General features: G+C 39.6%; 1 protein-coding gene across 1 annotated transcript in view; it reads right to left on the bottom strand.

Annotated features, from left to right (window-relative positions):
• MYRIP (myosin VIIA and Rab interacting protein) overlaps nt 1–11,612 on the bottom strand; it is a gene marked incomplete at its 5' end in the record, with an annotated part of 35,320 nt that overhangs the window by 11,379 nt on the left and 12,329 nt on the right. The window contains 2 exons of the mRNA XM_029086612.1: nt 3,443–3,505; nt 11,207–11,446. Coding sequence (XP_028942445.1) covers nt 3,443–3,505; nt 11,207–11,446 — 303 coding nt within the window. The remainder of the gene's footprint in view (nt 1–3,442; nt 3,506–11,206; nt 11,447–11,612) is intronic.

Below are 11,612 nucleotides of genomic sequence, written 5' to 3'. Positions count from 1 at the left end.
GTAGGGACTTCAGGGTTTCTCAATTAATGTTTTTGCATAAATTTCTACCTCTTTTTTGAGCAACTGTCAAAAGCTGTTCAAACAGCCCATGTTCTAAAATGGCCAGTTTGCAAACTTAGTGGATTACTCTAGATATAATTATTTTAATGTATATAAGGAAAAAATAAAAAGGAGGGGAAAAAAAATGAAGAAAGAAGAAAAAAAGAAAAAGAAAAAATATCCTGGAGTTTTAGTGTTTCACAACCCTCTCCCCTCCCTGACCACCCACATCAAACTTAGGAGTTACAGGGTTCTATAAAAATCACCTAAAATTCACAGACACACATACACCAAGATTATCCTGCTAGGTGGACATTTCAAATTGCTATAAAGATCTCTTGGCTGTCTAATTTATGTTGCCCTTGCAGGAAAGGTCATAGTTAACACCTACAAATGATTTAAAGAGGCAGTGATCATGCCATGATGAAGTCTCTCCCATCTGTCTTGTCAAGCAAGTCAAAGAACACATATGGATGTGATAGACACAGAAAACAAGCTCTATTCCAAACATCTAGCGCAGAAAAGCTCAGTGCAGCCATTGTTCTCAAAACACTGGGATGCATTCTGATTTCAACTGTGCTTCCCTGCTTCTGGATTAACACCAATCCTCCTCAATGAAATCGATGCAGCTGATCCAAATTTGAATGTTTGTACTGGTTATGAAAAATCTCATTTTTTACTGAATTTGCAATTAAGAGATTCATGGAGCAAATAAAACCTGTGTTTATCCTTTTAATTATAATGTCCACACTTACAAATACACTAAAGACAGTCAAAAGGAGATGCTCAATATCCTGAGTTCTTTGTAGAAGACTTTTCAAACCAATGAAATACTAAAAAAAGCATGTGTGTGAGCACATATACATATATGTGTGCCTGTATGTATTGAATATAACAAACAGCATCTTGTAAGATTTCTTTACTGTCATTTCTGTGTGTGGTTGGACAGATGGCAAGGATTCCTGTTTTGCTGAAGATAAGGTTTCAGTGGTCTAAGCTAGCTCTTGCTGGCTGTTAGCCATCTCCCTCTCTCCTACTCTCTCTTTCTTTCTCTGCTGATACTGCAGATATTTCCTTTGGTTTTTTGTGCTTATTTTTACTTAAGGAAGGTGTTTTACAGAACACTATTTGCATTCTTGAACAAGGTACTGGAAGTAAAGCAGGATGATAAAACTGAATCAGTGTAAGAGTCCAAACCGCTGAGAGTAGGTGAGCATCAAGTCATTGTACGTACCTCAGCAGCCTACGACATCTCCACATCAAGTTTCCTTTGCATGAACATTATTGTTTATATTTTTAATGCTCCCAATGCAGTTAAGTTCTCCATCACTTGAACTACTTTTTTTCTCCACGATGTACTCAGCCATTAGCATTTTCTCTTTTTTGTTACTATGATGTTATGCCACTGTTAGGCTCTATTGAACTGGCACAGGAGGCAGTGACTGGCAATTCAATGGAGAACAGCTGACATCTACAGTTAGAGCAAGAAATAGAGCAAGGGAACCTTGCAGCCCTGGCAGTACTGACTGCATCTGTGATGACTTGCAGTGCATTTTTAACTCTGGTCTCAAGCCACTCTATCACGTTCCCAGTCGCATGCTTGTTTCCTGTTGATATCCTAATTTTTTTGTAGGGAGTTGAGAGGGGCTGGAGTGAAGACAAGTTTTGCTTTGCCACTGGTTGATTCATCCTTTTAGAGTAACCTGACTGAATCCAAACTTTAAGAAAACAAAATCAAAACCTAAACCTGCCTCCACATCTCCCCACCCCATGGGAGTTCATTGTACAGCTTTGAGAAGGCCCTGAAAAGCCCACCAAAAGTCCATCATCTGTGGCCCACCAAAAGTCCACCTCCTTCACAGGCAAGCAAGATCTGGGACACTGGCCAAGTCCCAGTGTGGGAGGAACAGAGCCATCAATGCCCAACCATCAATGGCAGACCTTCCAAAGATCTTTTGGCTTAAACGTGAGCCCTAACCACTCATTACCACAAAGACTGGGAAAGAAATCCAAAATTTGTCTCAATATTTAATGGAAGACAATATGCTGTGATAAACTATGGTATTAAGGAATTATTCTTCTGTGCAAGCTTAAGACTTCCTGCCTTGACCTTAATATCTTCATTTATGGGCACTTATTTAGACAAATAAAGATAAATTATCTTACAGAGTGTGCTATTATTCTACTGACATTCTCCAAAGTATGACACAGAGAAATACAGTCTCTCTTTCTGATTGTGCAAGGTAATTCTGAAAATTGGATTTTTACTAACTAATTCAATCCACTGTCCTAATGTAGTTACAGATGTTATTCCTAATAATTTGTAATGCCTCATTTCTAGAGACGAGTGGCCTATAATAATGAGAAAGGAAGTTATTTTCCAAGAGGTGAAATATTATGATCCAAGTTGGAAATGGAAATATTTAGATCTTAAAATCTGCACAGGATTCTGTAAGAGTATCTATAATGGACACAGTCTGATGACATCGTACGAATGGAAAAATATTTTTTCTTTAAAATAATCTTTGTTATTTTAGTAAATAAAACCAAGATGATTAAAAGGCAATTAAAATTCATAGCATAAAATTTAACTCTGAGAGTGAGGAAAAAAGAAAAACTTGAGAGCAGGGATGTTTTGCTGAACTAAGCATCAACTTTTGACACAAAAAATTGATTCTTATTTAATGACTGAGACAATGCTACAGAATTAATTTGCTTGCTACTATATATATGACATACTAAAAATAGCATGTATTTTAAAATACTACTATATATTTGCTCAGGGAATAAAATCTGTTTTAATATCCGATTCTCATAAGCTGAGACTCAAATAGCACAGAATATGAAACCTCTTTCCATCTTGATGAATGACAAGCAATAGACACTAGCTGCAGTGTGAGAAAGTGCCTACTCATTGTGTACAGCCTCAGCAATGAATTAAGGGGTTTTAAAATGTTATAAACCTTAGAAAGGTTTTTGAAGATCACTATGGTCAGAAACTTCTAAAAATCTTAGTGCTGGAATAAAATTTTAATTTTTTTTTCCTTCCAAATCTATGAATAATTTGAGTACATGAGAACAGGAAGATCATACACTTTACCTTTGTCTTCTGTTCTTCTTTACCAGTCAAACCAAATTCTCATCACAAAGCCAAATAAGAGAGCCATTTTGCTCCACGTCTACTTCATACTCATCACTCCCATCATAACACAGGGCTAGATGTGATTATAAAATAATTTTCTGCAATGATTACTGATTTTGGTCAAAAGGTATGATTTTTCAGGCCTGATATTTCCAGGAAAACATTTTGAGTTTGAGAATTTTGCTTAGGAAATATCACTTTATAGCGTCACTTATGATGTAAGAGATGTAAGAAGACACAGACAAAACAAAGCATTCTCACCTGCTGCAATACAGTGGATAAAAACTGCAACTTTAAATGAAGATCAAAAGCCTTTTGATTTTCCTAGATAGTGGGAAAGCAGTTAAATAAAAAGGCAGAAAAGTGACGTTAACACCTACAGAGGTTAACATTTACATAGGTCAGACTTACAGAGAACTTCAGGATGAACAGCAAGAATAAAGAAACTAGAAAATCTAAAGTACCATAAAATTTAGATTTTACATTTATTGCTAAAATAAAGCAACACCTAATTTATTTTTGTTTGTGGCATTTAGAATAACAGATCTCATTAAGACATATCACAAATGACACATCATTTTTTTATAAAATGAAACAGATGGGAAATACCGATTTCCATCATCACAAAACATAGTGGCACTGGCAATACAAAAACACTTTTGCAGCAGTGTTAAGAAAAGCCAGCTACCTTCAGTTTTGGGGTCTGCATGATTGCAATTTCAACACTGTGCATGTTTCTAGTTCCAAAAGGGTGTGTACCTCTGTCCCGATCCGATGTCGGGGATCATTTAAATATCCCGATCCGATGTCGGGGAAGGTTTCGATGTGATCCCAAGGGCGAGATTAAGACACACACGAGGTCACATGCCGCACTGCCAGAACATCTTTTATTAGAAAAGAAGAGTAATAAAGAGGATAGCGATAGGACAGGATGGAACGAAAGACGGGAAATCAAGCAAGGAGTCGGGATAGGGGAGCAAGAATAGTCACCACCACGGGTCCAGCGGCGAGGCGACGGTGAGGGGTGGGTGAGGAGGTCTCAGTTCCTTGTTCCAGTGGTGATGCAGCATGGCGAGGTGCGGTGCGGTCAGGTGGTTGTCCTCTGTCTCTCTCCTGTCTCTCTGCCGCCAACAGCTAGCCCTCTTGCCCATGCTGGTCCTCCTTAAATACCCCTTCGAGGGCTGTAGTTTCCATAGCAATGGCACGTCTCTTCGTGCCCCCCAGCACGTGGGCAGGGACATGTCCGAGAAGAACCCCCCTGCGGGCAGGGCGCCTTCACAGAATGGGGTTCCCGGAACCCGGTGGTCTTGTGGCCATCCTTGCAAACAATCTTTGAGACAAGTTTATCACCCTGTGGCTCCAAGATATCTGGTGGTCCTGTGCAAACAATCTTTGAGACAAGTCCATAGTGCAGTTCCTCACATCACCCCGTGGCTCAAAGATACCTGGTGGTCTTGTGCAAACAATCTTTGAGACAAGTCCTTAGTGCAGTTCCTCACAACCTCCCTTCTGCCACAGTCAGATGCTCACATCGGAAACGCTGGGGCTGAGTTAAGGCATCTTGTGCCAAATCATTTCCTACTGTTTGCTGCTGATCTTCTCCAAAACGAACAAGTCAAACCCTTCATACTACCACTCTCCAGCATCAAGCAGTAGGCTTACCTTAATCCTCCTAATTCACTTAGGTCTATTTCAGCTAAACTGACTGCTTTTGCTTTGAAGTAACGACACCAGCACAGTTACCCTGTTGATTGACTGTGCTGTGACAGAAGTGTCACCCAGCTGACGAGCACTGTTTGCTTGAAACTCTTCCAGCTAGATCTGAAAGTGCTCATCTGTCACTGCCAAGGCTCTGGGTTGCTCACAAAAGAGGACAAGAAAATAGTAACTTTTTTTATTACAGTCTATTTTCCTCCCATTTTGTTCCAACAGCTTTACACTAATCTTCAGTGATTTTCTATAACTGGCTTTTACATTTTCTTCCTAAGTAAATAAAACCGGTGATCAGACAACTGAAGGAGATTCACATTAGACACAAGCTGGACAGAGCTGGCGCGGGCACGCACGCACATAAATATCAAATCTGAGACTATGAGAATCTTGTTTACGAAGGTGCTGCGTTCTCCATGTGAAGCCTGATGAAATCCCACCTATTCTGCACTTTTCCACGTAGATTCAACAGGGCTTTGATTCAGCTGCTTTAACACAGGCAGACAAGGCATAATTTGAAGGAACACAAGCATCACTGCCCACTTTTGACAACTTTTTAAAAATAAATGTTTATGGTCTCAAAGCAACTATTTTTCTTGAAACTGAAGACTCAGATTTTGATAAAATGAACTTAGAATCAACTTAATTTTCCATACTAAAGACCAATAAACAATAGTAAATACATGGGAGAAATCTCTCAAAGGGATTTTTGTCCAGCAAACTGCTTAATCTTCAGTTTAAAACTGAACATATAATTGACTGCTTTGTTGAATTGAGAACTTAAAACTTTAGATCCATTAGCCTAATGTGAAGATTTTGGTTTGGGAAGGTGCAACAGGGGCTTTTTCTTCTAAAGCCGTTGTTGCACCTTCCTGAACCAAAATAATTTTTCTCTGCTGTCCTTCAAAATCCTGTGCATAAGTTATCTGCAGTTCATAAACCTTAAAGATCACTTTTTATAATACTGCCCACACTCAGTTTTCAACCCTGGACTTTGGAAGACTGCCCAGATAATTAACAGCATAATAAAAGCCATTATCCACCAAAACACAAGAATTATTCTGAGCATCTTGCATACAAAAGTGTGAAACAATAGACACCCAAATATCTTCTGAGTTGTGTCATTTTATTATGCTCTTCAGTATTATTAGCATAGTAGTAGCAATGTAGTAAAGCTACTATACTTATGCTATTACATTTTCTTGCCTAAGTGAGCCATGAGGTTCTGGATCCTTTAGGAACTTTTACTCAGTCATTTCTAAAGTCTTCAGGCATATGAAGTTGGATGCCAGCTTCCTATTAACCCCTGCCCAGGCCAACACACCAACCAAAATACCCAGGAGTTCCTCATCAATGCTTTCAGTTCAAGGAGTTGCAAGATAATGGTCACAGAAACTACTACACCATCTTCTGTGAGGATGGCGGATGCACCAGCACAAATGATTAACAGAATCCCAGCCACCAGCAGACACAGGGTGTTGTAACATCACAGCCATCCCTACCATCATGCTTCAACAGGTCTGTGATACACAGGAAGGATTCACTGCCCTGTCACACCCAATGCCATTCCCCACCTCCATCAAGGCCATGAGCATATTTCTCTCCAGCCACCAAGTCCCATGAGCCCTTCCTCACCTGACCTCTCTCACTGAGCCCTGGCCACCCTCTCCATGGCCAGCCTCAGGCGCAGCCACCAGCATATACCACACCAGTGAGCTGGCTCTCTTCTGCTGCTGACACATGCACACACATCCAGAGCTACCGGCTATTCCTCTCACTAAGGAGAGGTAACAGGCAGACTTTCTAACAAGTGTCAACCTCATTATACCAGTAGTTGAGAAGTGCTAATTTACCTGGTGAAGAATGTAAGATGTACTCTCTCAGAACAAAGCATAATAGGGCCCTGGCACAAACACACATGATGATGCTCATAGTACCTACTTTCCCCAAAATAAAGCTTTATAAAACCAAAGATGAATAAAATGTTTCTAGAGAATGAAGGCATAAATATTTTATGGAAAGAATATTTATGCTGTTACTTATACTGTCAAGGAACTTGGAGGTTTCGCTTAGGGAACAGGATCTCACTGTGCTACTTAACAAACTTACTTAGAGGTTGTCATTCAGAAGAGAGCTATTCTGTGCCTAGTCGTGTAATAATGTCAGCAGAAAACAGCAGGATTTAAACAAAATTACTAAGCCTTGGTTCTAAGAGTCTCTGAGCAGAAGTAAATACATAAATATGTAAAGGGAGAGCGTCTAGAGGACGGGGCCAGACTCTGCTCGTTGGCACCCAACAATAGGATGAGAGGCAACGGGCATGAACTGCAGCATGGGAAGTTCTACCTGAACATAAGGAAGAACTTCCTTACTGTGAGGGTGACCAAACACTGGAACAGGTTGCCCAGAGAGGTTGTGGAATTGCCTTCCCTGGAGATATTAAAAAACTGTCTGGACAAAATCCTGGTTCATGTGCTCTAGGAGTCCCTACTTGAGCAGGGTGGTTGGACTAGATGACCTTCAGAGGTCTCTTCCAACCTCAACCATTCTGTGATTCTGTGATAAAGGGATTAAAAGAAATTCCTCCAGTGCACAGCACAGTTGCATCAAGCTAATGCAAAGAGGAAAGAAACTCCATTTACTACTAAAGTTTAACTCCCTTGCTCATTTGCATGTCAAGCAAGGAGGAGTACAAAGTAGAAGGAGACAAAAAGAGAAACCCAACTAAAGTTTTAACAACTATTTCAGTTTTTATGCTATGTGGGGAAAGTTACAAAAATGGCAGGGACCATTCTGTTTTTTAAACAGTATCTCTAGTTCCTGACAAAGTGGTCACAGCGTTAGACTGCATTCAAAACGCCATCTGCATTAGGCACTGCCTTCTAGAAGGTAATTCTGGGGTATATCATGACATACAGACCCAGCCAATTCATCTTCATGAAAGCATTAAAAGAGGAGAAAGGATAGAGGGCAGCAGAACTAAATACATCTCATTTATCTTGCTTGCCACTCTCAGGATCAGTGTCATTAAGACACTTCCAAGGGGATTTACATTTTGCTTTTTTCTTCAGGGATGTGGTTAGGGTTTTTAAGGGGGGTGAAGCAAAACCAAACAACAACAAACAAAAAAAGAAGAGCAAGGCAGAAAGAACTGTTCAAATCACTATGTTAGTACAAGATGCTTCACTAACACGACAGTTGCACAATGTGATTTTTGCTCTATTCACACCTGAAGTCTAGAGGGGCTGAAGGCTAACTCCAGCCTGAGCACAGAGGACTCCATGCCCCTTCACGGCACTACTGAGATGAGTAGGTTTCTCAGGGGTCTGCATACACCCAAAACACCATGACCTACTGCCATAGCTTAATAAGCACAAAATGTTATCAATAAAAACAAGTCTGCTGTAGGATTATGTTTGTTTTAGAGAGGTGTGAATCTCCACAAGACCATTTTAGGCAATCACAAACTTAGAAAGGTTGAAAATGATTGTGCTGAAGGTCTCAGCAAATTTAAGTCTAAGGCAAAAATTTAACATATTAATTAATACACTCCTAAATCCTCAAGTATCCCATGTGAACTAAATAATTAACTCAAAGATCAGCGTTTTCAAACCTGTATCTTAAAGGCAGACATACAACTCAAGAGCTTAGCTTGAGGTGAGAACTGAGAACGTGTAAACACCCAACTTCAGCAAACTGCACCACTCAGGATGTACCAATTCTTGCCATTGTTACAGATCTTAATACACTAAATAATCCTTTTTAAAGCATCAGCTCAACATGTGGTTATAAGAGATTCCCAGCTTCCGTTAAAAACAGAAGTCTAGATTTTCAAAGGTGCAGACAGGTGAGAGTCACATTTTCATGAGCACCAGGTACTTCATTTCCAGTGATTCAATAAACAATACTTATTTTTTGAAATCTGATTCTACAGTCAGATGTACTGTAACTAGAAATTCCCTGTGATTTCAGGTTGCTAATGTGTTCCAGAAAAAGCTTGAGAATAGAAGATTAAAGGTGAAAAAAGACAAGAAGCATGGCTAAAATATAAGCAAGATGGCTAAAATACAGTATTTAATTTGTGTTCAGGAGCTCAAAGCAGATTGTAGGCATTTGAGCTCTCATTTTAATGGCCCAGAATTAGTGCTTCTGTTTACCTAATTTGAAACTTGATGCTCTGGCTGAGAATGTTAAATGCCAGTCTGAAAGATCTGTAATTCCCTACATATGTATGCTCTAAAAATCAGGCTTCCTAAAGAGGGAGTGTATTGGGACATCTGTTTTTTAAGGCACCTAAAATTACTGGTTCCCTGAAAATACATTTTCTATGCTTGTCTCCATTGAGACATGCCATCTACTCATCTTAAATTTATTGCTTGTTTTACGAGTTTAGCTAGGTCTTCATGTTTTAGGTTACCATGGCCACAACCAGTATTATACACTGTCATCTTCAGTATTTCATTGTAAGATGTTGGTCAGCCACCTTTCCAAAGAGAAGGCACGCATCAGAAGATTTTAAATCACCTTTAAGGACAACTGTCAAGAATAAGAATGAAAGCAGCCTGCTTGTTTCTCTACAGCTGAAGCAAGTTCTGCTATCAATTCCACTGAAGTCATGACCATGAATAGTACTGGGATATTTTGGTTTCTTTATTATAGACAGAAAGAATATATACTGCGACCATGAATGACTAAGACTTTTTTTTCATCCAAAATGAATAAAGAATTAGGAACTCCAAGCATTCCCTTTTTGCTGAACATGGTATGTCTCTTACATTTTTAAACTTCAGGAAATTTTACTGAGGGGAAAAAAATACTCATCTTTGCATAATTTTAAATAACTTACATACAAATGTTAAAGAAATAATAAAATTAGAGGAGGAAAAACCAACTGATATGACTTTGTAGATGCATCCAGATGAATAAGTATACCACAAAACATACATCTGCCATTTTCGGTGCTCAGTTCACCATACAGGAGCATTTCATAAAGTTCTATTCACAGGCTTTAATTCTGGACTTTTAATTGCATCATGGGAAGGTGGAAGGTGTCCCTGCTGATGGCAGCGGGGGTGGAACTAGATGATCATTAAGGTCCCTTCCAACCCAAACCATTCTGTGATTCTATGTTATGTGAGATAGTGTTGAAAGCCTTGTTAAAATAAAAATAACGATGCTGTGTAACTTAGCCTTTTCCATGTCCTTTATCACCACGTCACTGCAGCAGTGAGCCCCACTTTCCCTCATCTGTCTTTTGCTGCTGATATATCTGTAGAAGTCTTTCTTATTTCCCTTCATGTCCCTCACTAGATTCAACTCCAGGGGGGCATTGGCTTTCCTGACAACATTCCTGCACACTTGGACAGCATCCTATCACCCACCTGGGTCACTTGATCCTTCTTCCACCTCCTGGTGTGTTAGCTCTTTATAGCATTTGAACAAAACACCTTTCAAATAAGGAAGAATAGGTTTCCTTTAGAGAGCTGTACACAATCCCTGTCAAAGCTGAGCTGCTGCGCAGACAACACCCCAAGAGGTGAGTCAAGACACACAGCAGACAAGAATGAGCCTAAGTGGATCTAAGGATAAGAGTGCTTGACTGGCAAGGGGCAGTGCTGGGCTTCTACAGCACCATAATTCAAGCACAACACATGATCTGAAGAGAGATTCAGAGGTAGAAAGGGAAGAGGGCAGGTGGTAAGTCCTGTGGAGTGACACTGAAATCAGACATCTCATTGTAAGGGTGAAATGGCATAAATGGAAGATCTCCTACATTATCAGAAATGACACTGGATTTCAGTTTCACTAGAATATGTTACTACTCACAGAGGTCTATTAGCTGACAGAATAACAGGGTTGGAAAGCTTTAAAGAAGAACAAAAAATTCCAACAGAGAGGCAAAAGAAGACTCTGTGACATCAGAATGAACTACATGATACTAAAAACAGGGGAGCAAATAAAAGGATTGAAAAAAACCCCACTTAAACTAAACTGTTAGCAACAAAGAACAATGGAGAACTGGATATGCTTTTAAATGAAAACATATGAGCTAATTCTCAGTCAATATAAACTGACACAATTCCATTAATATCAGTCAAAGGTTTATTACACAAGCTAAGCTCTCGGCTTTGAATTGATGCTGTAGGCTCACAGGAAGGAACACAAACCTTAATTGAAGTTTTACCTGCGCAAGGGTTGCAGGCTCAGACCCAGCGTAAAGGACCTCAGGTTTTTTTAATTTTCTAACCAAAAGTTTCTCTTTCTAGATTCTAACTTTTACAATATCAGTCCCACTGCTCTACAATGACTGCTTACCTTCTTTAACTCTTCCTGAATACTTCTGCCACTTTCCTCTGAGGACAAACTCTCCTTTTGGTTTTCAGGGTCTGTTCTAGGTTCTGACTCTTGTTCTTCACCAGAAGATGTTTCCTTGTCATTCATTTCAGCAGCAAGCTGAAATAACCTGGACTTAAGCTCCTCTTCCAAAAAGCCAGGCTTGATGTTACGATGTGGATCCTCACTGCTTATATCTGTTTCTGATAAATCATCAAAATCCTACAAAGAAATTAGAAGAGCAGTATAATTACTGTATAGGTACAGAAAGGAAAACAAATAGCTTCCTAGAAAGGTATTGGTATGATCACTCTGCAGCGAAGCTAGAAAGAAAGCACACCAAGTGTGCTGATAAAAAAATACCGTGTCTTTACAGAGGAATGCCAGT

The sequence above is a fragment of the Antrostomus carolinensis genome, unplaced genomic scaffold, assembly GCF_000700745.2.
Source record: "Antrostomus carolinensis isolate BGI_N321 unplaced genomic scaffold, ASM70074v2 scaffold18838, whole genome shotgun sequence".
Classification (NCBI taxonomy): domain Eukaryota; kingdom Metazoa; phylum Chordata; class Aves; order Caprimulgiformes; family Caprimulgidae; genus Antrostomus; species Antrostomus carolinensis.
The sequence above is the reverse complement of the archived record's forward strand: the minus strand, read 5'-3'. Positions and strand labels throughout refer to the sequence as shown.